Source organism: Rhyacophila brunnea, unplaced genomic scaffold (assembly GCF_057557595.1).
Source record: "Rhyacophila brunnea isolate RB1 unplaced genomic scaffold, BYU_Rbru_1.0 scaffold_6, whole genome shotgun sequence".
In the NCBI taxonomy this organism is placed as follows: domain Eukaryota; kingdom Metazoa; phylum Arthropoda; class Insecta; order Trichoptera; family Rhyacophilidae; genus Rhyacophila; species Rhyacophila brunnea.
Window position 1 is genome coordinate 20,794,172 of NW_028233276.1, and position 26,595 is coordinate 20,820,766.

General features: G+C 31.6%; 1 protein-coding gene across 4 annotated transcripts in view; it reads left to right on the plus strand.

The window, feature by feature from the left end:
• LOC147065384 (serine protease inhibitor 77Ba-like) overlaps positions 1 to 26,595 on the plus strand; it is a 50,303-nt gene that overhangs the window by 20,847 nt on the left and 2,861 nt on the right. For 2 of the 4 annotated variants that reach the window (XR_015071783.1, XM_085956788.1), the window contains exons 2-8: positions 12,878 to 13,032; positions 15,373 to 15,654; positions 16,816 to 16,963; positions 17,945 to 18,162; positions 20,645 to 20,713; positions 23,868 to 24,074; positions 25,533 to 25,674. Coding sequence is in view for 2 of the 4 variants with exons in the window: in XM_085956788.1 (XP_085812914.1) it covers positions 12,878 to 13,032; positions 15,373 to 15,654; positions 16,816 to 16,963; positions 17,945 to 18,162; positions 20,645 to 20,713; positions 23,868 to 24,074; positions 25,533 to 25,674 (1,221 nt within the window). In the remaining 2 variants the exon portion in view is untranslated. The remainder of the gene's footprint in view (positions 1 to 12,877; positions 13,033 to 15,372; positions 15,655 to 16,815; positions 16,964 to 17,944; positions 18,163 to 20,644; positions 20,714 to 23,867; positions 24,075 to 25,532; positions 25,675 to 26,595) is intronic. The other 2 variants (XR_015071784.1, XM_085956789.1) reach the window with 1 other exon arrangement.

Consider the following 26,595-nt stretch of genomic DNA (forward strand, 5'->3'; position numbering starts at 1 on the left):
GAATTACAAAGAACGCCGTACCTCCCGTCCAGTCCCGTCATAGGAATTTGAGCAGTCACACAACATAGAGCGAAACCACACGGGGGAGTGAGTACGCAACAGCGGTGCTTTCTCACTTCCACTAGCAGTCTCGCATTATGCAGCGCCTGTGTCACTACAACGTTTGTAAACAAATGGAACCTTAGACTATAGATACATCTAGACGCCACCCGTTGCATTGCTAAATGAAGCCGCTTGCCTTGCGTTTGGTTTGTGAGCGAGCAAACGCATTCGTCTACAAATGCTCGAGACCATAGACCATTTCGCTAGTGCTCGCCCAAAGTGCTCGCACTAGGCGCTCAGAATTAAAATATAATTTTCTATTTTTTTACGTTATATAGTATTTTTAAGCGGTCAAAATGCAACCATTAGATAAAGATATCTATAATTTAAGTTATTTCAAAAAAACACTAGGTCACTGATATTAAAATATATAATAAAATACAAATAAATTATCACGAACATGTATCAACTTACCTATGAAACGTTATACCATCTTCTTGCTTATCAGTACGGCTACCACATTTTAAGACAACACACAGAACCATCTTTTCTACTTAATTAACTAAAAATATTTACCACTGACTTTATGTTTAACACAAAAATATCAATTTTAGCAACACAATCTCGCAAGTTATCGACGCTGTGTGAAGCGTTTTGCCCCGATTTGATGGCGATATTTTTGGAAACTAGCTTACACAAATGTAGACCTTTTATCTTACTCTAGCGCGTGTCAAAGAGATCGTAAGGGTGCCGAATACTTTCTCACTCGCACTCATGCATCGTTTTTGTTCAGGCCTTGAATGGAACGCTTATTGTTGACCGCCACCTGTCTGCTGTCCCTGAACGCTAGCGGTCAACGGTCGGTTGAACGCAGAACTCCGACCGCTCTCTGTCTGCGCAAGCCCTGAAACATCACGTCTTGTAAACGCCACTTTTGTTGATTATTTTAGATTTTCACTTCGATTTATGCACACCGGAGAAATCTTCAGATTGCATTTAGGATATTTCGAAGGATATCGAATGTCAAACATCAAATCGACATTTCCATGCTTACTGTTTTTTAACTTATTGTCAATGCATGAAATAAGTGGTGTCTTTGCCACTACGACATTATAATAAGTACGTAATAGTCTTCTGACGAGATTTTCAAACACACATACCTACCAACAGAAGAGAAACAAAATTCCACATCTCGATTAATTTTATTAGGTAGGTACGATGAATACGGTACAATTAATATGTTACAAAACAATTATACATACATTTATTATTAGTACTATTTAAAAAAAATGTTCAACCCTGAAATTCTCTTGAAATCCAGGGCTCGAAATGCACTGGAGCGCACCGGAGCGCCATTGCGGTTCGTAAAATCCCCAAAATTACCGTTTCGTATCGTGAACATATTAATTTGACCGTATGAGCTAGATATGCATATAATATAAAAATGAAACACATTTTTTTTATAAAATACACATACAATTAGATAACTATGTTAATATGTTTGTATAATTATCGAGCGCTCCGGTTCGTAAAATATTCCTATTCGAGGGCTGTTGAAATCAGATTACTTACGGTGGGAATAATGAAAAAAAAAAATGATAATTCACAATATCTGGCCACAGTTCTACACTCGGACAGCAGGGAAAAATGCTTTATTAATTTTTTAAAAAATAATTATGCTATTAAACAAATAAATCATATCAGTTGTATCAATTTCCGTAGAAAATACCACCATTTATAATATCCATATATAAATTATATATTATGACCATATAATTTTAGCATGTTTTGCATGCTGAAACGGATAGAATTTAGATTTCATAAAAAAACTTTTCCCGTTTAGTCGTCATACTACGTTTAATAATCAGTTATGTAAAATTAGTTCTGGTCTTTTTATTTACATCAAACCTAATTTTGGTATGGTCACAATACTAATAGAAAGAATTTCATGTTATACCTGCACATTTTTATTTAAAAAAAAAATCGATGTTTTAACAATACATACATAATATTTTAAACTATGAATTAGTCAACAATCTATTCTATACATCAGGGGTGTCGATAAGGTCAATCGCGAAATGATTTTCGGTCGATCGCCAAATATATTTAATTTATTTATTCATAATTATTTGGAAGCAGATAAGTATTTAAATATACTAAAATGTGTTGAAAGTTTGTACGCCTGTTTTGATTTCACACGTTTCAGCGTTTTCGCGAATGAGAATTATTATAAAGTCGGAATACAGAACAACTTCAACGGGCGAACATTTGGATTCATGTTTGATAAATGGTTTGAGTAATTTCACCCCCAATCCCCAATTATACAAAAATTGCAGACAGGAAGCTCAAACTAAAATTTATGTATTCAAAATAAAATAACTACACATATTTTTTCTATGTAAAACTCTAGGTATATTCATAATATTCTATTTTTAGTTTAAAAATATATCTATTATATACTATAAGTAGTATATTGTATACGTCCTTAATTTCAGAAAAAGTAGATCGCGCAGGATTTTTCTTCTCCTAAGTAATCCTTTTTATTTATATCAAATTTTATTTGGTACTGTTCGGTTATACCGGAGGCAGCGGAAAACGCATTTTGAAAATAGCCGATAAACTGGATTATTTGTTAGGTTAACCTAACCAAACCTAACCTAACCTAACCTAACCTAACCTAACCTAACCCAACCTAACCGAACCTAAACTAACCCAAACTAACAAATAATCCAGTTTATCGGCTATTTTCAAAATGCGTTTTCCGCTGCCTCCGGTATAACCGAACAGTACCTTTTATTTTTAGGTATGGTCCCAATATTGAAGCTCGATTTGATATAAATAAAAATGATTTCAAGTTATGCACATTTATATTTTTATAAAAATCGATGTTTTTTAAAATAAATATAAAAAATATTAAAACGATGAATTAGTCAAAAATCTAAACGACGAAAAATTGAAAACTTAATAAACTAAATTTTAATAATAAATATGACCATAAAATATAATGTAATAATAAGATGTGACACTGCAACGAATTCAAATTTTATTACATTTTTTTTACAATCGTAAGTTTATCTTTAAATTAAAAAAAAAAATAAAAAAATCTTTTTAATGTTTTCAGATACATGGTAATTAATTAGTACAGTGCACAAATTATTGTAAATTATCAAAAAAAATCTCAAGCTTCGTATTTTTCCGCTAGGTTCTCTGCTGGCGTGCCTCTCCCCCTTAACGAACACACATTTTGTAACGTTTTTTTATAAAAATATTTTCTTTTTAATAGATACCTATGTACCTACGTATTTATTTATTAAAAATCTTTAAAATATAAATTGCCATAAAAATGTCTCAGGATGCAAGCGTCATATTTTTCCGCTAGGTGCCTCTGACATGTAGAGTATTCACGTTAATACGTCTTACTTATATTGTGCGTCGAGGCCTCACAAATATTTTGTATACCTACATCATAATACCAGACTATGCATTGTAAGTATGTATACATAATACGAGTATATTGTCGATATTTTGGGTAGATACCATATAACTGTCGCATGGGGGTTGCGGGAGGTGTTATCCCTGCTGGTGGATTAAAATGTTATATTACTTTTGTATCTACTTGTTATAAAATGTTATTTTTAAATACAATACAATAATATATTGATGGAAGTGAATAATTCTATTTTAATCTATTTTATAAAGGCAGTTTCTGACGACCCCCAATCAGACTCCAACACTCCGACCCAGGGAACATAAATATAAGCGTAGTGGGCTACCTTCTGTGTGTGACTGTAAGAAGGTACAATTTTTTAGGGTGGAGAAATATGGGAAAAACTTAAACACGTGTTAAATAATATGTTTATTTTCAATATTTACGTCTGGGTCAAAATCTGCATAAAACTTTGTCACGTCAACGAAACGTGTTTTAAATATAGGTCATATGTATTTGAGGACATCGAGTGGGATTTGTATTTATTGTGTTTTATGAGCTGACCATCATTAAATCATAAATCAAATCTGGTTTTTTTATTTTATGAATTTGCTTGGTGTTTCGAACCCATAATACTCCACCTGCACAAAACGGATTAATAAGAAAGAAATCCAAAGCCAGTCGCCATAAAACTAAGCTTTTGAAGTCGAATTTTGGATATCACAAATTCGATAATTAAACCTAGTTACTATATCACACCCAAAATGAAGCGAATTTTCATTATTTCTGTGTTCCCTGTGTGTCTGTAATATAAATAAACGCAAATCTACCCATGTACATAATTTTATTGAAGTATTATCGTCATAAGAATAATATAGTCATAGTCAAAGGTCGATTTGCGGATTATTCTATGAATTAAAAGTGAGAAATTTCTGTTTACTTTTGAATACATACAACTTTTGTCGGTCATTCGCGCATAAATTAACGCCCTGAGCGAAATTTAAAGAAACCCGAAGATGTGTGTCAACACTATGTAATAATATGGCGTGTATTTTTGAAAGAAGTATTAATAGACAATTTTGAAAAGTTTTAAAATCCCAAGTGTCAGAATTTTTAATCATTGGTAAGTATTTATTTCGAAGTGTCAGAATAAGGACGCCAGTTTTAGTGTGGAGGGTAAAATAATGTTTGAGGAAGTAATAATATTAAAAAATCGGTTGTAAAACTAAATAATCATTATTTAAATTACGCGTGTCAGTAGATAAAGTATATATCCATTATTATTATGATAATTTGACAAGTTAACAATTTTATATGGGACGCATAGCAATTTAGGGTTACCATCTCGCACGTAAGGGATATTTGTCTATGCTCTCACGCCAAATTCATGAATATTCGGTACATAATATAACCATTATTGTGATTATTAAAAGAACACCAACTAAGAAGTAATCGAAGGTGCACCCAAAAGAGCGATAATTATATGAGCACATCAACAGATGACAGAAGATAACCTCAATTCCGATAACTTTAAGCCCAAATTATAATAATTTAGTAGTATTTGACGGTTTATAAATTTTATGGAAATTAAAAATATACCTATTAAACTATTATTATCTAATTGAAATAACATGTTTCATAAATTAATTCTATTGAAACGATAATGAATAATTTGTCTTCAATTGAAATTACGTGCAAAATAACTAATTAGCTTAAAGTTAAGTGATAGTTAATGTACTATTTCAACCTATATCTAATATACTTACTTAAATATTTTTAAAGAAAGTAATAATGAAAAATAATACCTCATTTAAAGGTTAAATTTGATTAAAAATGTTATATTGTGAAATATTATTCATTCAACCAAATTTTTCATACATTTTGAATGAGATTAAAATACCTAGTATGATTGATCGAACTAATAAATCGATAATCGAATGAGTTTATGTGATATTAGTATTAATTCAAATAAAATAGCTACCTACTTTCTGGTTTGCATGTCGATTATAAAACAATATTTATATTAGTATAAATCTTTTAGATAACGAACCTTTTAATGTCGAGACAATTGAAACATACCTATTACTTATTCCATATATCAAAATTACGGATATCGATAAATTATACTTAATAATTTTATTTACAAAATAAAAGGAATGTTCATTAATCGACAATGGCTAGGCATTTTTTGTTGTGGGGAAAATATTGATATATTTTTATAAAATTTACAATAACCTGGTCACACCGTTCACCGTTGACATGACAAGCCAAGCGACCCTTCAAGTTGCCATGTATTTTTTTTTTGTAAAGAACTGAAGTCTGCCTTATTCTAAATTTTTTGTCAAAAATAAACCTATAATAGACACATCTGGTGTACCTACCTACCTGTCTTCTTATTTTTTTAAATGTTAAAAATATATGATAATACACACTAGGCATACAACATAATTCTATAATGGAGCATGTATTTTCAATGGTCATTTGCGCAGTGTATATACGAGTACCTACTGAAAACAGTTTCTAATAAATATTAATAATTATTGATTACAAACTAATTCTGTTGTACCCAGAGCATAGAACCAACAGTTACAGCTGATGGCTAGAACGAATTTCTTAACAAACCTGCTCAGAAGATCCACATTGAATTGTGGAGCCATTTTTTTTAGATACATTCATTATAATCATTATAATAGAAAGAACAAATATTATTCTAGATTTCTAGTGCTGAGGAAGTCAACTGTCATCTGTCAATGTACAGCATAACCATAGACGATTATGGTATTAGTCTATGATACAACTAACTCGAATATTAGTCTATGTTATAACCCTGGTTGGAATGAAAGAGAATGATACTATCATAGAAAATTTTAAAAAGCGGCCAAATAAATTATTTCTGCCCAAATTTTAATCTATTCTGACACACAAATATTTATACTTGACATTAAACATTTTAATAATTCCCTGTGCTTATTTAAATACTTTCTCATATATTATTTGAATACTTACCATTGAGCATTTTTTACTTCCTGCTGATTTTAAATTATTCCCAAAGATTAATAAAATACTTTTATTAAGATACTTCCTAGTTTTGAATATTTATACTTACCGAAAAATTAGAAGCCTAATAATATTGGCAGACGAGAATTTGGCATTCAAATAACATTGGCGTAGGCACAGAGCATTAATTATTTCACTACCTATGCTATATCACTAGCTTACATACATAATATTTTATATTTATACAAATATTTTTAGTGTAAAATATTCAAATAAGTACATAATATTATTATTCAGTTTGTTTTATTTTAATTTTGTTTTCTTTTTTTTTAGTTTTATTTTAGTTTTCGATTTTGATAAAAAATGAAGCATGGAATAAGTGCCAGTAAGTAGGTATGTTTTTTTTTTTGCTTTATGTCATGTTTGTTATAGATTTATATATTTATAGATAGGCAATCTAATCGCTAGTTTGGAAAGTATTTGTCTCTTTGTAATGAGAGTAATGTATCAACTGTATATATTTGAAATGCATCGATAAGATTCAGTACCTATTATAGGCGTGGTGCATCATAGATTAGCTAAAGGATGACCTTAGTTAAATCGTATTTATTATTTATCGACTGCCACTGGTCGTGAGTTGTAAGGCCATGTCAATAAGAATATCTACATATTATTATTATCCGAACAATTTATCCGAGTGGAGGATCTAGCGTTTAACGTATTTAATGCTATATTGACCATTATAAGTGGCTCATTTTTATACAATTTTATTATCAAACTGAGAAAACCCCAGGAAATCATATTGCGAAAATATTATTAATATTGTTCATCGTAGCGTACGGGTTAGCGCTGCTCGCCAGTGATACGACATAACAATATAAACTTGACGTTTTTTGCCAGATCTAGCATTTTTGAATAACTTGCAAAACACACATCTGGCAAATGGCGTAAACTATTAACCCTTTCTGAAACATTAAACAGCTTCAAATTTCTCACTAAAAACGCTAGATTTGCTTGGAAATCAACATCCTTTTGTATTTTGTATTAATTTTTGTAAATTAAAATAATGTAACATTTATATAAAGGGCGGCTCTCGTGGTGCAATGCGTAAGTCGCTTGCCTTCCACCCGAGAGTTCTTGGGTTCGATTCCCGGTCAGGACACAATATTTATGTGTTTGTCTCAAAGCCTGGCTAGGTGTTTGTGATTGTTCAAAATTACTAAAAACCACCTAGTACGAAAAAGCAAGGACATGCTTATTAATGATTCTAAAAAAAAACATTTATATCGATAATATACTTACAAAAAAGTATGCATACGTTACATAAAATATCTACATTATACATTATTGATGCATTGCCTACATAAAGTATAAAATACCTCCACTTACGTTACGTCTTAGATGGAAAATGATAATTTACCCCTTTTAACTGTGCATATTGACAATACTTTGGATATTAGTACCTATTAGAAACGTGAGACGATGATAATGTTATACATATACAATGGCAATTTAAGACACTTCGTAAAAATGTCTGATATTTAATAGTACCCATTGTATGTTTGTATGATTTTTTTAGATGTTTAAAAATATTAATTATTAACTCACCTTCCATAGTACCATTATTGCAGCTAGACTTCTGGCTTACACAGACTCGCTGTGACTTGTATGATCTGATAGCTAACAAAAAAAATTTCATGAGAATAACTACTGTCATTAGTCTGAAGATGTCGGAATGAAACTACGTATTTGGTAATAATTGACAATTTGATTAAAATGAAATCAGTAAAATTAAGAATCAGCTCCAAAATGTGGAAACATAGTACATATGCCATCAGAGAGTTTAGTATTGAACTTCACTTGTAGACTACTAAGGTAACACAATTCTGTCTTATACCACGTTTACACGTGCATAGATTTACTGCTCACAGTATTACAAGTATTATCGCGGCCATAACAAGTAAATGTTCGTGTAAAAAAGTATTGAAAAAAATGTTAGATTTTCCAAATCAGAAAAAAAACCCAGCCATCGCTTACCTTCCATGCAAATAAATCTCTAAGGAATAAAGGTGACACTTTATTTTGTTTTTATCGTTAATGAAATTTGGATTATTATCACTATTATCAGTAAACAAAGGGTCCGGGTCTTGGAATTTTCATGTAGTATGTATCGTTTCTATTTTTTTATTTCACGTATAAACGTGTTTATGAAAACTTTGACGTCATGTTTAACGCCACAAGCCAGATGCGATTTTTGTAAGCTTTCACTAGATGGAAAGAAGAAAAAGAAGAAAGCTTCTTTCATGGAAAGAAAAAAACAAGTTGGCAACGTTTCTCGAGATGCATTCTCAGCAAATGATACTTTCAGTTAATTTAATTGAATATCTTTGTCAAGTACGTACCTATATGTATGTATATATTATTAGAATCATTGTTTTAGTTAATAATACGACACAATGGATCTAATAATAGTGTGGTTTTTTTTAACCATTGGCGTCTGATTGGTCAAAACGTTAGGCGGGAAAACCCCAAGGCCTGTCACCTATTCAACGTTTATAATGACGTACTTCGTAAACACAATATTTCCGATATTGTAATATCAACCGGGTGATGCAGAACTATTGTTCAATTTATTGAAAACCCATAATAATATAAAATATTACATTTGATAATAATATAAATGACGTAAGTATCATAAAACAGTGTTTTACTTATGTTGCATGACTAAAGCGGTACATCTCACCCTCTGTCAACCACCAACCATCGATACAATAATAATTAGATGACGCTCCCTCTAAATAAATTCATCGATAGGCAAAATCTTCATTTTTGTATTTGAATGAAGCTAATAAAAACGTGGTAAAAAATTATACAAAATAGTCTAATCTGCCCCACTAAGTAAAAGTTTTGACAGTGCTTTGGTTTTAGTGAAGTCAGAGAACCAAAGTTTAAACTACTTCTTCGCTTATATTATGAAAAATTGTTTTGACATAATCTCTAAATAGGTATGTCGGGCAGTAAATGCATGCATCCGTTAGTCCACAATAAACTTTGTCAGTTTTTTTTTTAAATTCAATTACACACTGCGAAAACCAAGCCATAATAGATAAAAGTCAAAAAAATAATCGTCTATCTATAAAATTATTACTAAAATTATGCTATTAAACCATAATAATTTTGGATATTGAATAGATAGAATAATATTTTTATCTACAATGGTTTGGTAAGGCAGGGCTTAATGAATTTTGAAAAATTAACCAACAACATGAGTTCTTAATGTATTCTTAATTCAACGAAAACAATTAAGTGTGCACTATTTTGTCGAATAGCCCATAACTTACCAAAACTATTATGTTTTGTTTTAGGCAAGGTTCAATTGATTTTTAAAAACTAACCATCTGTAAAATTTTAATGTTCACTATTTATGTCGGAACTTAACAGTCTACCTCCACCCTTCGCCACTGATACACAAGACTGCTATAGGCCGCTATCGGCAGCTATAGACGATAGTTTTTAATTTTTTGTATCGAAGTATTAGCACTTATTCTAAATTCCGTAAATTCCTAAATGCCATCTAAACTCTTAAGTCAAAACTGTCTATCTCGCTCAAAAAATTAACACAAGCAAGAATGGTGCTGTTAAAACATAGCTCATATTGTAACAATTACAATTAACTTATTGTAATTGTTACAATACGTGATAATACTTAGATACAAAAAATAACAACCTTCGATAGCTGCCGATATCGGCCTATAGCAGTCTTATGTATAGCATAGATGCGCAGGTTGGGTTTATGCTTATATTATTTGTATATTAATAATGCATTAATTTGTTTACAAACATTTTGGGATCAAAAACTTGGGCGTTGGCGGAGTTCATTACACCATGAGAGCTTTAAAGATGTATTCAGATTATCTCTGGAAGTTTATTTACCTCTAAAGTTGTTTTCTCACCGTCAGTATAAATAGAATTGTTTATTATTAAAATAGCATTGTACCTAAATGCTTTACATAATTATGATAGCGCCACGCCATACGAGATTTATATTTCCTATGTTCATTCGAGGTGCCGAGTATGAATTAGGTATACATAATCGATGCTAGACGATTCATCCCATTTGTTCGTTGTCTGAGAACCTTGTCTTGATGGGAAAACGAGTTGTCTCGAGCTAAGGCTTGAAGCTCATTCCGGTTTACGACTTAACGACAGTCGGGCCATACAACTCAAGAAATACAAAGTTACGTGACAAACTTTATTACATATTAGAATACAGACGCAACTATTAAAAAAAACACATTTTTTAACACGTGTTTGATATAAGTTTAATCAATATTTTTCCATATTCGAGATCCGTAACGTACGAGACAGCTTCATACTAATTACTCCTATACAAACTAACTCGGAAGAGTAGGACGCGGATCCTACTTGTATGTTCCCTGGAACTGTTCCATTTTTTAAAAAAATTACCATTCAAAGTTTATAACTCGTATTAAAATTTCGAATAGGTACATATAGGTACCACAATCGACAGACGGCCGAAATGGCTCTTACGCCAAAAATGATTTTAGATTTAGGGCTTTCTGGTGCAGATCCGCGCATGTCTACGACCAGTGACAGTCGCACGCTACGGACTTTTTCCTCATTCTGTTTGTATGGGCGATTGCTACCCCATACGCTTGCGACCCCACAGCTTTTCAGTTAGGGTTAGCGTTAGATAGATTTTCAATCTCACCTCACACACATAACTAGTCAAAAGAGGTGATGCCTGTGTTAGAATAGTTTTTCAGGCCATAGTGTGAGTATGATTGTATATTATTATATACAATGTTCGGTATGCAAAAGTTTTCAATCAATACTAGAAGATCAAGAACATACGATTTATGTCTTTGCTGAGGTAGCGGGTAAATTTAATAAATCGAATCAACGAAAAACATCAAACGTCATGAATAGGGATTGCAATACCGATTGAAAATATCACTACCGGTTTTTTGGTGTTACTTATTGAATACCGGTATAAGTTAAAACATAAGTACCTACTTATCGTGAAATATAGCTATTACAATCTCATTAAAACATTATTTTATAGAAAAAGCCTACCTACATAATTATCTACATTTATTATGGTGACATTTAAAAACATGTATTCATCAAAATATTGTAGAATTAGTGATTTTTACAAATAATTTGAATATATTGATAATTTCAACTAAAGCCCTCAACATGGCTAGTTCACCAAGTGTAAATAAGCGCGGCTGCAGGAAAAGCTTCTTCAATTCAAAACTTGCACAATCATCAATAATGTTATTATAGAATAATTGAACATTTGTCATGGATGTTTTTATTTCGAAATAATATCAGTAGTATAATTTATAGAGACAATTTTAGAAATGGGTATATTTAATGAATTGTGTTTTATTGTTATTTCACCTATATTGGATTCAGTCAATATTTGAAGCGCCTAGTTTCAAAAGCCCCTAAAACGGTTTTTGAAAAATTTTCAGTTAGATATGTAGTTAGATGTATATTTTTGTGACCTAAATGATGGCCAAAGATTGAACTTTAAAAAACGCCAAAATTCGTCAATACGTATGATCAAAGATTCGGGTAAATTTCAAAACCCGCTAAAATGGCTGGGTGTGCTTTTCAAATACCGCTAAAATGGAAAGCCAAAATACTCTTTAGAATATTGTAACGAATTAAAAAATAAATACATAAAGTTCATAGATTTAATAGATATGATTTTTTCTCATTTTCCTCAAAACTACCTAAAATCGTTTTTCTCATTTTTCTCAGAACTACCTAAAATCGTAAAATCGGGGCTTTTGAAACTAGGCGCTTCATTTTGCATTTTATCAGCACATAACTCATACACTCAATTGAATTGGAAATACAGTATAAACTAATGAAGAAATAACATTAAATTAATCGCCAAAAACGTAAACGAGTGTGGTTTCTCTATACCGAAAATTTCAGTATTTTAGATTTTAGTCATGAACATCTAAATCCAAAATTTTCTCATTTAATAATTTTTATCATATTTAATTAAAATCTAAAAGGGGTTAATGTCCCTGACGAATTGTCCCTGACTAATGAATTTTATTTAAATCTAAAAGGGGTTAATGTCCAGGGGTTATTTACACGGTTTTTTTTTTAAACTAGATTCTAGGGGTTAATAATAATTGTATGATCTAAATTCGGTTTACTTCATAATGCAGATCACTTGAAAACTAATCGCGGGATGACAGATTCAGTGTCGGAATTTCGGGTTGAACAAATTGAGGGATCCCGAAATAAAAAAAAAACTTTAATTCTGAATCAGTAATTAATCAATAGATCAATAATTTATTTTGTCCAATATTCAATTTTTAATTGATAGCTAAATAAATAATAATATGTTGTTGTTGTTTCCAGGAGTCTTTCTTGTCTTCAGCATAGTGGTGTCATGCTCGATACCCGCCTTGGCCCAACAGGGCTTGAATCGGCAGGTCTCCGCTGACGCTGCCACCTCAGCAGCCGTCAAGGCCCTCAGCGCTGGAATTGAGAAGTTTTCAATTACCTTACTTGCAGTAAGTAGTATTTATATTCACTCGCCCTCCACCGTCAATAAAAAAGGAGATAAGGGGGCAGGGCTCGAAATAAAACAGAGCGCACCGGAGCGCCGTTCCGGTTGATAAAATCCCCAAAACTATCTCTCCACCTCATGGAAAAAATAGTTTGAGCATATAAGACAAAAACGTAACACTTATTTTTATAAAATATACATAAAATTGATAACATCATTAAAATTTTCGTATAATTATTGAGCGCTCCGGTTCATAAAATTTTCCATTTCGAACGCTGTAAGGGGGGGGGGGGGTTACAAAAATAAACCAAGTAGGTACATCCCGAAAAAAAAGTTTTTAGGATGAATTTTATGGGTTTATTCATTTTAACTGACAACACTCCCAAAAATAATTATAACCTCTTCACGGAATAACATATTTGCAACCCTGAAAATGACATTCTAAACAGAGTCCTGAGTGCTAACCATCGAACCCCATGAATAACTACTATTCCTCGATAATTATTATCACCTGTTACAGTTATTTTCAAACTGTGTGCCACGAGATATTAGCGGGAGCGCCACAGTGGCACAGTCACAATTACAATGATGGTATTTTAAGTTTTAGTGGCTAGGAGATAATAACATGTAAAATCCTTGCTGTTGTTTTATTATTGCTACGGTGACTATTCATGTATTCATTCATCATTGCATTTTCCATTTATTAAAAAAAAAACTCACATTTGTTTGTTCTATCTTTTTAATTGAAATTTTAAAAAAATCGGTATTTATTGCTAGAATCAAAGAGCGGAGTGTCTGGGTATGGGAAATGTGTGGTATTCCGCGGTTGAAGCAACGAGAAGCTATAAATAGTAGGCGGATTAAATGTGGAAGTCAATGAGACCTGCTAGGTATTCTTAATCCCCCTCCACTTCTGCCGCATAAAAAATCAATAAAAAAATATTATGGATATTTTTCCAAACCATTGTTCTGTGTGCGCGCCTGGACACAGAATAATCTTTTAGATCTGATTTTTATAGAACAGTTCCGATTGGCAGCTTTTGCCCAGTTTGAGACCCATTATATAATTTATTTCATTATCACTAAAAAACCTCAAATGGAAATGGGCTAAACACATAGCTCGAAGAAGAGACGATCACTGGACAAATCAAGTCATCCAGTGGTATCCAAGAGGTACAAAACGTCTGCAAAGTAGACTTAGATGCCGCTGGATCGATGAAATGTTTATGTTCTGCGGAAGTACGTAGCAACACAATGCACAGGACCGAGAGAAGTGAAATCAGCTTGGAAAGACCTTCATCGGGAAGTGGATAGATTCAGACTGATGATATAATTTATTCAATTCTTAATATTATCGATTAAATTTATTGTCTCTTAATTATGTCATACTTTTTATGAGAACAAAGATCGAAGAATAGTTGCTTGGTGGTTCGTAACAATTAAGTCATTAAATTACATGTGAGAAAATATTCGTTCACTGTTTGTATACCGTAGGTAACATTTTATTTTTATTTAAGGTGCTGTCCATATATGAGGATCCAGTGTAATGTAATGAAACTCAACGAAAGGTTTAGGGGGGGGGGGGGAGGTTATAGAAAATATGACTGTGGAATAAAAATATTCACTGATAACATTTTACTGAAATCGTTAATTTACAACGAGTTTTTTAACGAATAACGGGAAATAATATGATTCCTGAATATACACTACTACTCAATAGGAGTGACAATCTTGGAATACATACAAGTTGAATATTCGTAGTCATGTTTCACGTATCTAATTTGGTTTCGCGGCTGAAATATAGGGCTATGATTTATGTTACATTATGATAATTTAGACAGGATGATAAATAATTTTATAACAAATGCCGATGGGAGATATTGTAAAGTCATTTGCTGCGCTTTGAGGGAATAAGAAATATCAGTTCCTATACTGTACTAAAAAGCCATTACGTTGATTTTCAAGCGAATCAGTTCATAGAGTGGATATAATTAATAAGCATGTAAATTAAAAACATCTATAAGTACTTATCTAAAATTTACATGCCCATTAAAAAAATTTACTGACCGCAATTTGGCCCCATTACTCATTAGTCTAATTAAAATACAGTATACCACGATAATTTGTAATACACTAATAACTAAATTATTTTTAATTGATAAGTGGGTCGGTACGTGGCGGGATACGAAGGTTTTCTTCAACATCTTTGAGCATAGTTATTATTTTAATTCTTTCACCTTGTCAATCTAGCGGCCTAGTTAGTTTATACAAACCTGAAAAATAAATGTTTATCTTACAATATTGTCTTTATGGAAGAATAAAATTGTTTTAATATTTTTTCTAGCGCACAACCATCGACACCGGCCTATCTAATGTGGTCATCAGTCCTTTCTCAGTTTGGGCAATGATGACTGTTCTGTCAGAAGGAAGCCAAGGAGATACTCTGAAGCAGCTGCAGGCCAATCTGTATCATCCTGTGACACAGCCTTCAACTTTTCAGAGCATAGCAAGTGATGGAAGATTGCTTCAGATAGGATTCAAAGCGATCGAAAGCGCTTTCACTATTAGGACACCAACTGTTGAACTAGAAAGCGTCAACGCTTTATTCTCTGATAACAGAAAGACGGTAAATAGTTAAATAATAATCACTGTACTCTCAGCTTTATTAAAAGTAATGTCATTAACTGCGTTAAAATATGCAATTTGTAGCATGTGCTCGTGCTGTACAATACACCTAATCATATGCCGATAGCAATGATAAAAAAAAAAATATGGACCAGAAAATAAAATCACAAAACTAGTCACTGTGGAACCAGAAGACATCAACCCACACAGCCTCTGGGCCCCATGGTGTAGGGCAGAAACTCCTCCTGGAAAAGCATATAAGTTGCAGGACTTCATGATGTGCTCTGTGCTCTGAATGTCACCATACTTGCAAAGTGGGAATTCATTTAAACCCAACTAATACATTAAATAATATTATGTCAGCATGGCTAAAGTTAAAATAATATGATCTATGTAATTATTTACCCAGTCTGTCCTGTGATGTCACATTCTGTGATGCAGATTCTTAAATATTTCATATTTCAGTTAATATGGACTTCAATTTCAATGTCATATTTTAGGTAGATATTTCTAGAAGTATGAATATTACATGTAATTAAAATTGTACATTGCTAGAAATCCATCAGATTTTCTGAACTTACCTCTGCATGCTATAGAAAAAAACAATTGTGATGGATTATAAAGCCGAAACAATATATTTTATTATCATTCATTATTTTTATAACAGTTGTTTATCCAAAGATTAACATGTAAAAGAAGTATTTTAATGAGGACGAAATAAGAATGTATGCTAAAATAATGAATCATTCTTGCGTAGTAATAATACGTTGTGATATCATGAAACTTATATGGTAACACAACGTGACATGACGCACACAATTTATTGGCATAGTAAGGGAAAGGTTACATGATTTGACCCTGTAATCTCACAAAGGGTATAAAGTTAAAGACAGGCAGTACACACATTTAAAAAGTAGTAGGTATATGAAAGTTTCATACTTTACCAATTTGTCAAACAATATAATTTGAATATTCCTTACAAGTTCATCCATCTGAGTAGTATCTAATGCCTCTGTCTAGGAAATATACATGTTGTTTTTTAATGTGTCTTTGATTCAGAACAAGCACTTGATAGGTTGGGTGAATAACTAACAATCATTCCTAATAAAAAATAAATCAAAAATGGTCAGTTATCAATGTTTTACAATGATTTTTGTAATAGGTTTCGCCATCTTACCAGAAACTCTTACGTGAGGTTTACAAATCTGAATTACATTTACTGGACTTCAAAAATCCCTTGGCTGCCCAAGTCATCAATGATTACATCAGTAAAGCTACACGGGGAAAAATTACGGAAATAGTGAATGCAGGTACACAACAAAACAAATCATTTCATCAAACAGGCCAACAAGACTGATATAGGTTGTAGGTAGCATCTGGAAGAAGATTTTCATAAATCTCATTTTTTATGGTACCAACCAGTGCTGCCAATTATAGTATTTGTACTCTAATTTTCGTCTGTGTACTACGTACGATATAAAACAGGTAGGTACCTGTAGTATGCCGAAAATACTATAATTATAAGATACTAAAATTTAGTATCTTATAATTATAATTTATTATGATATAAAATATATATATATAAATTATTTATGATATAAAGTATTATAATTGTGCAATATAAGAAAATTTGGAGAACCTGGAAAAAACATTGCTCGAAAATAGTAAAAAACTCCATTTACTTTGATTTAAAATGAAATTTCTCGAATTTGTCGGTAAGTGTTTTTGGTTGGAAGAGGTACCTAAAAAAAGGGGTCTCGGAAATCACAAATTCTGTTATTTTTTTTATTCAGAAGCTAAAAACCTATACATTTTCAACATATAACAACATGGACTATAATTCGGTGACAAAAATATGGCAACACTGGTAACAACTAACATCTCCTTAATGTCACTATGGTTGAATTTTTTAACACTAAATACATTTAGGTAAGTAGGTATCTACTTAAGCAGGTACTTACAATTGAAACAATAAAAGAATTTGAAATTGCCCAATAAAAAAAAAGAAAGTATAAAACATGTCAAATAAAATAAAATAAAACAGACAACTATGAATAAAATTTAAAAGTAGATAAACTTTTTCCTCAAAAGCAAACTCAGATTGAACTAAATTGTTTTGCTCTGTATGATGTTTCAATTTAGCTTAAAAATTAGAAAATATTAATATATTTAATTTCATAAAAGAATTCGAATATTTTTTGTAAACTTTAGTTGTACTTCAGTTGAGCTCTATCATGCTAATAACGTGGGCCTTTTTGCCTTGCCTAATAATTATTTCTTGGATATTTCAGGTGATCTTAGAGACGGACAGATGGTTTTGACGAATGCCGTATACTTCAAAGGACAATGGACCATGCCATTCAATAGGTCAGAAACTACGATAGATAATTTCTACAATGACGAGAACGTACCCATCGGGCATGTCGAGATGATGACCCAAAGAGGTCCTTTCGCTTATGTCAACATGAGAAAGTTCAAGGCTCACGTTTTGGAATTGCCTTATGGAAAAGTAAGTCTATCATAGTGTAAATATCTCATAACATTTACTTGCCAATAATTTTTTTAAATATAATAAGTACTATCGAATGAAGGTACTTGAAGAAAATTGAAAGTGATTCCCATAGTCCAATGCGTAAGAGATTGACGTCTCATATCAGGAATTCTGGGTTCGATCCCCGGTGAGGTCACAATAGATCTATGATTTTCTCATGACTGGATGTTTTTTTTATAATTTAACTGAATAAAATAAAATAAAATAGACAACAATAAACAACCCATTGATGAATACTTGTTAATGGATATCCTCAAGAATGATGAATGAGAGAAAGATTGATAAACTTCTAGTACAACTCTAAAATTTGGATTATTTATTACCTTAGGTGGAGTGTCATAGTTATTAAAAAATGTCATCTACTGCCGTCATCTACTGCCGTCGCCTATCATTTCATTGATAAAATAAGTTCAAGCCATATTATCCGTATAAACTCTCGTGTTACCTAACCTAACCTAACATTTTTTTAAAGCTCAATTGTTTTAAAATTTAAAAAATATTTCTTATTTTCCTTATTGTTGATTGATAAATTAAATCACTTTCTAACAAGATGTATTTAATTGCACATTTCAGTCTTAGATGCAATTCTATTGTAAAAATCATATATTATTTTTCACGGCTGACAAAATAAATTAGATACTTACTTTAGATTTGATGGCTTTGCAGTGAAGAAGTTGTGTATAACATGTTAGAAAATAGATACTCTTTCTTTTTAATAAATTATTTAAAATGTTTTAATGAAATGTAATTAATATTTCTAAAGTTAGAGTTGTCACTTCTAACTTCTGTAACTTAATATGTAACTAAGATAGTGCAGCCTGTCAAATATATATTTGTATGTTTATATGCTTGACAATTGTGATAACCTTCTTCATATTAAGATTACGTTTATAAGATAAAAGCATAAATTTACATGATTATCAATTAACTAGACAGTTAGTTACACAGAGAATATTTTCAAGGAAAATAGTCAAAAGCATTTCTATAATAAAGTACATTGCCACTGTTATTCTACTAGGGGCTTCTAGCGATAACATCTGAAGCATACAATATAATAAAATGTTTTAATTCAATAGCCTTAGTATTATGACTTTAGTTGATATGGTATAAATAAGAAAGATTCAAAGTTATTCACATTACTTATAAGACTTACATATTTTGCTATAACTTAAATTTTAGACATTACATGCTAAATTAATATATGACATCTTTGAATTTCAAGAATAATATTTATTTTCTTTTAAACTGATTAATTAAGATACTTTAAAATGTAAATTATATAAAATCCTCCTAAAATCTTCGGTATATATCTTTTACTTTACGTAAGCGCACTCGGCTAAGCATTAGAAAAATATATTTGCTTTGCACACATTGTCGAGGAGGGGAAGCACGTCATGAGGCAAAGGAATTATACTTATGAAAAAATATAAGTCAACATAAGAAGTTTAATGAATTACATTAGTGTATTTTTGCTTTGTCTTGAATATTAATCATCATTTTGCAAAATTACACCTGCAAGGTGTATTCAAGAAAATACTATACTTACTTCACGTCAATACATTAGCAACATATTATTGGAACAATACTATAGAGTCGAAGCTAATTCCAATAATTATTTCTCTTCTTCCGCATGCGATAAACCTTCTAGCATGGATGTTGTATTGATGTCGTGTTAATGCTTGTTGCACCAGGCGTAGCCAAAGCCCAGTGCAGTGTGTACCCCCACCAAACTCTTCCCGTACCCCAGGGGGTACACGTACCACACTTTGGGAAATACTGCTATAGAGTATAGACAGTGACATCTTGTGGTGGTTGTAAGGTCATGTGCTGTTTGAGGTCAAATGTGGTTAAATAAAGGAAGGAAGTATAAATATATTATATGAATTATAAATTTTTGAAAGTAAGTTTTATGTCTGCGACGCTGACGAAGTGTGCTGCTGCTCAATGTTTATCGGAATCAAAAAGATTTTTATTAAATTTGTAAAGCAGTCGAGTTGAAATAGTAAAATTTCAGTTCTGGTGACACCATCTGTGGAAATTAAATGAAATGAACGGTGCAATATGTTAGTTCTGCTTAAGGGTGCATGTGCCTAATATATCACTGAATATATATTATATTATTTAATCGCTAAAATATAATAACTGCATGTCTTTTCATTTCAAATTGAGTTGAATTGGGGAGAATGTAAAAATATTGTTGTGTCTGGGTTAATTTTACAACTAGAATGCGGTAGGTCTTGGGTTCAAGTTGAAGCTAGGTCAATCAATGTAACATGATGTGCCTCCGAATCAAGAACAGTGTGTTCACAATCGATCGGAGGAAATACAGTTGAGACATTTAAATACTATGGCAGGTGCTCCTCTGTCTGAATGAAGATGTGAAGTATGTGAACGCTAAATTAAATTGCATCTTGGAATTTTTTCTTTCTTTCTTATCCAGGCGAGGTGTTCCAATTTTGTGGACGGTTTTCAGGAATGTACACGAAACCAACAGGACGGCGATGACGAGGTGACACTAATTCCTTACAATGTAGCCAAAGATCATTTTCACTTTTTTGTGACACACCCATTTACAGCTGCGGCACTGGATTTTGCTTCTGTCGTCCCCCTATTGCTTATTACTCAATGGAAAATGACATGTTTAAAATTAATCACATATGAAGTAAAATTATGAAGTTAAATAGGTACTAATCTACAAAATACATTGATTTTAAAAGACAATTGATTACCTAGATAAATGTTTATAAAATAATGCAATTTTTATCATTTTTTGGTTTTCTTGTAATAGTTTCTTCTCTGATCTAGTAAAAGCACACCATAATGCTCTAATAGCAACTCACTCCGATTGTCAAGAGAAATCGTCAATCTGAAACAGTTTATTGCTTGTTAAAATACTAAATAATGTCAGGTGGCTTTCATTATTAAATGTATTCGTTAAAATGACAACATTGACAGGGCACGCCGCGAGTGGCCGTGGTTGGAAGCTTGCAGCATCAACCCAATATAGAAATTGTTCCATTCTGTCCATGACACCATTCAAATTAACATTTCGTGAATACAAGTGTGCTCATGTAATTTTCACTTAATGATTATTGAGCAGATAAGAGATGCTGTTTTTAAACCTCAAATATGGCGAAAAAACTTATTTACAATTGTTATAAAAAAGAAAACCTCTGCTATTAGTAAATGTTTACTAATTAACTTCAAAACTTTAATTCTGCTATCCTGTAAAATAGTGTTAAAAGTCAGATATGTATAATTATTTGGTATATTTGGTAGTACATAACGATTTATATCCCAAAATATAATGTATGCATATCTACTGACTGAAGAGTTTCCTCTCTTTATTGAATGGACATGTCATTTTCCTTATGAGTACCTATATACTATAATAGACAGTGTGAGGTGATTTTGTTTGGTTATGTATTGTAACATTGTAACTACTTGTCATATCTGTTTGTGCATCCTTATTCGTCCTTATGTGTATATGTAAATAATCATTTATTCCAAATAATATTTTTTGTAACTAATACCTCCATTATAGCTGTTTTTGTACAGTGTGTTTATTTGTATGAATATTTCAGATTATTTTTTTTCGACATAATCTGAGTATCGTTTGCATATCGTCATACAGCGCCTGTAGAGCTACGTCGCTTTCATTTCATTAAATACTGTAAATATTTGTACAAATTAACGCATACATGACGAGTTCATGAATGGGTGATTTTTCTAACAATCCTCTTTGACTTTTTTTTGTACCTATCGAAAATTGTATTAGTGCTAATACCTACCTACCTAGTACCTACTTAATCAATCATAGTGCAATGCGTAAGGCTGGGTAGTTATGTGATTGTTTTACTTTTGTAATTTGGCATCATGGCCAGTAGCATTAACAAAAATGTCAACATTATTACAGTGCACTAACTCAGTTTTCAGCAGATACATAAGGAAGTGCAGGGGTTTTATGTAATGTCTATACCTATTATGTATTATCTATCACCTAATTTGTCCACTAATTTAAATTCTTAAATATATGCATTCGAAAATGTGAAATGTGTAGGTATCTAAATACCTAATTCAATAACAAAATAATATTATCTAGCCATCTTCGAAATGTCACTTTTTAAATATGCAAGTAAATCATAAAAATCCTTGAGAGTAATAAAATTGATTGCAACAGTAGTATGCATTTCATTGCTTACTGTTAAAATTCATTATTTTACATAAAAATTGTCAAATAATAAGGTTTTCCATAATATAAAAATAGCGTAACCGCCATTACCTATCAGCATAGGTAATGGTCTAGTGAAATGTTATAAGTATTATTATTATTCTCAAGCTAGCCAAACATTAAGTTATCATATCATAATATAATATCAATGAAATCCACAATACCAAAATAAATACCAATATTATATTTATTCCGGAACACTCAAATACATACAGTCGAACTTGGTTATTACGATCACGGATATAGCGAAATCTTGGATGTAACGAGCAAAAATTCGTTCACATTTTAGTTTATGATTTTCTCTATACATTTATTCACTTTTATAACGAGCTCCTTATCGGATTTACCGAGCTAAAATATCGTCAAAATTTTTGTTAAATCTTTTAATGTGTCGATCTAAGCAATAAAATCCGACTGGACAGGATGCCGCCGGGGTCGGATTACGTTTATGACACTAGTTAAGTGTCTAAGTACCTACCTAATTGGTTGTTTCGCCGACAATATTGAAAAAGTATCCACACATATGGTTAAAATTCCATGTAAAAATCCAAGGTTTGTGAAGTCGGTAGGTACCCTTATTTTGTAGTTTATGAATGCCATGCTTATTTCGGGGAAAAATTCTAATTGTGTATTTTTGTTTGAATTGCGACTTTTTGTGTCATGTGACCGCTCATTTAAAAATACCTATTCTCTGATATAACGAGTAACGCTTATAATGAGCAATTTCAGTCGGTCTGATCTTCCTCATAATAACCAAATTCGACTGTACTTCAATAACATTAAACTTAATTCACATTTCGCATAGGTACAATAACTCTTGATTAAATGACAGTTAAATTTAAAAAAATTACTAGCTGTCGGACAGTATACAGGATTTTGCTCTTTCGCATAATATGACTTTACACTACTAGTCGTTGATTGGGCTTCATCAATCTGAGTATAGGAACAGCAAGACACCATTTCATAGGAATGGGCCAAATTAGAGTTTCGTAGAGATGGGCATCAACAAAAATTATCGGCTTACTGCCATCTTGGGAAGTCCCGATCAAACATACAACCTAAAATTTGGTTGTATGAATCTTTCACCCCTCTGGCCTCGATTGCTTTTTGAACTGTAAGAAATTGTGTATGCATAATATATGGTGAATAAATGTATGATGCATATTATGCTCATATTATAATAGTATAAAAAAATGCACAATAATGCTTAATTACCCAGTTACATTTATAGCAAGCTTTAGTCTTGTTAAAACAAGATGCTCTGTTAATTATAGATACCGCCAGTGAACACTATACAGGTATTTATGCTGCTCAGAGCGCTATTTTGTTTTCACAGGATTCATGTGGCCCGTCGAGCAGGGATTAGATGTCCGCATTGTTTTTGAAATATTGAAAATTTATTCACCTTAATTTAATTTTTTTTTTTTAATAGGAAAACAGACTGTCAATGGTGATAATGGTCCCTCATTATCAAGTCCCTCTGTTGGATGTGTACAAAAAGTTCGAGGATGTACCATTGAAAGATCTCTTCAGTGAGCTAGACAAAGCTGCAAATCTTTTCCCTGATGATGAAGTAGATGTTTTCTTACCTAAGTTCAATATCACCTGTGATATCACCATGAACAAAATCCTTAGGAATGTAAGTATATTTATCACTTGTCCATTCATATCTACATATATCAAGACCCTCTATGGTTAGGCTGCAGCACGAATTTGTGAATTTCGATCGTAGTGCTAGGTATTGCTGATACATCGAATGCAATATACATAGTATACTGTTTATAGAAAATATCATTTAATATGGAAAAATGGGAATACTTTAATTAGTATGAATGAAATATGCAATTGAAAACCTTAATTTACTGTAAAGACATTACCATATTGCATTTGAAATATGTGTAACCATCTGTCTGTTGAAGACTTGTCCTTGATGGTAAAATTCATGAGTAAATGCTCAAAGACAAACTGAGAATACTGGATATTGTAGAAACTTAATTAATAACCCAAAAAGTAAAATAATTATAATGATGGTTTTGAAACAAAATTATTTTTGTCCAGCAGTGCCAGTTATAGTACTTTTTCAAATTGTTATTTACTTAATATTATATAATATTATTACTTTAATTGTTATCTAACATAATATTATAGCATAATATATCTGTTAAAATTTCTATCGGAGTTTACGGCATTGCAGTTTGTGTTTTGGAGAATTTGCAATATTTTGTATTGTGTATATCGACTTCTTAATCTGAAAACCGGCTAACTCCATGTGGGCAAATTGTTTAGCGCATCTATTCTATACACAAGACTGCTATTGGTTGTTATCGGCGGTTATCGATAAACTATCAATAGTTTTTCATATTTTTGTATTGAAGTATTACAATTTTTACAATAAGTTACTTGTAATTGTTACAATAAGTGCTATGTTATAACAGCACCACTCGCTGTGCTGAGTTTTAGAGGGAGGGTTTTGACTGTTTTGAGTGTTTAGACAGCTAACTTTTTGTAATAATTATAAAACCTCAATACAAACATAATATGATAAACTTCCCTTGATAACCACCGATAGCAGTCTTGTGTATAGAATAGATGTGCAGGAAGGAGAAAAGACTTAACAATTCCAAAAATACACTTGGAAATTATTTTTTTACAAATAATTTGACTGTATTAACTATTTTAGTTAGCTTCCCTTTATAAAGAAAATTTATATAAAGAGTGGAGTTGTTCCATTTATGATTTTGGAAATTTGGCACCTGTTGTTGAGTATTTTGTGTGAAGAACAATAACGCATTTATTTATACGCTTAGGAGTTTGATATTTTGTGTGAGCATATAAAACATGCTTTATAACAAAATGCAATACAAAATCGAAATGTTAGTTTCGGTCAAAAGTGCAGTTGGCTGGTTTGCAGATTAAGCAGTCGATATGTCATGATATAATATTTATTTATTTATTTATTTACATGATTGTGAAATAAACTCCGTCTTATTTAATAACTGCTACAGTTCAATAACATAGCTAATGACAAATAGATTTTGTTTTAAAATTTGTATAATAAGTATATTTGATGTACCTATCTATGTTATTATTTTTTCAGATGGGAATATTCGATGTATTTGATGAAGGTTATGCCGATTTGTCAAAGATCTACGGTGACAATGCCGAATTCTTATCACGAGTCATCCACAAGGCTCAAATTGAAGTCACTGAGGAGGGTACTGTCGCCTCAGCCGTTACAGGTTAGTGAATAATAAAGTCAACTGTTTACCAAATAGTTTGGACTAATACAGTAGAAATCTATCGATTGATTTGTATATGCATTGATTGTCAAATGTATAATCTGTATCTGAGACCCAGCGTATCATAAGTCCATAAAGAACACTTTCATGAAAATGGACTATAAGATATTAATGATAATGGATGCTTTATAGCAGGGATGGCGAACCTATGGCACACGTGCCATCAGTGGCACGCGAGATGATTTTGCATGGCACGCGAATGTTTCATTTTGAAGAGAAAATAAATATAGTACCAATATTTAAAAAATGTTTTTCATTTGTAATGCCGTAACATTTAAATATAAATAACTTACTTAAGTAGGTACCTACTTACTCATTTTTAATATTAAAAAATAATGACTACATAGCCATACGTATTTTCTTCGGTTTTTCATATTATGTTTTAGTACCAATCGATGCGCAAACAGAAACGACGAAATTCATGCATAAATAATGACAAATCGCATTGTATAAAAAATTGCAGGCAAATCCAGAGCTCGAAATGGACCGTAGCGCACCGGGGCGCCGTTCCTGTTCATAACACACTTATTTATATAAAATACTCATAAAATTAGATACATAGGTTAATATTTTCATAAAATTATCGAGCGCTCCGGTTCGTAAAATTTTCCATTTCTAGCTCTGGGAAAATCATTTTAAAGAATAATCATTACGTTTCATGTAATTATACGATTGCATAGGCCGGTCCTTAAGATCAGGGAATTAAAAATAAAAATATACAATCAACGAACCTTATGCAATTAATTATCGACAGTCATGCAAATGTAATAACTGCTGGTTATTTTACCTCAAACATAATCTCTAAAAATGGAAAACCGCTAAGTGATGGAGAATATAATTTGAAAGAAGAGTGGTTTAAAT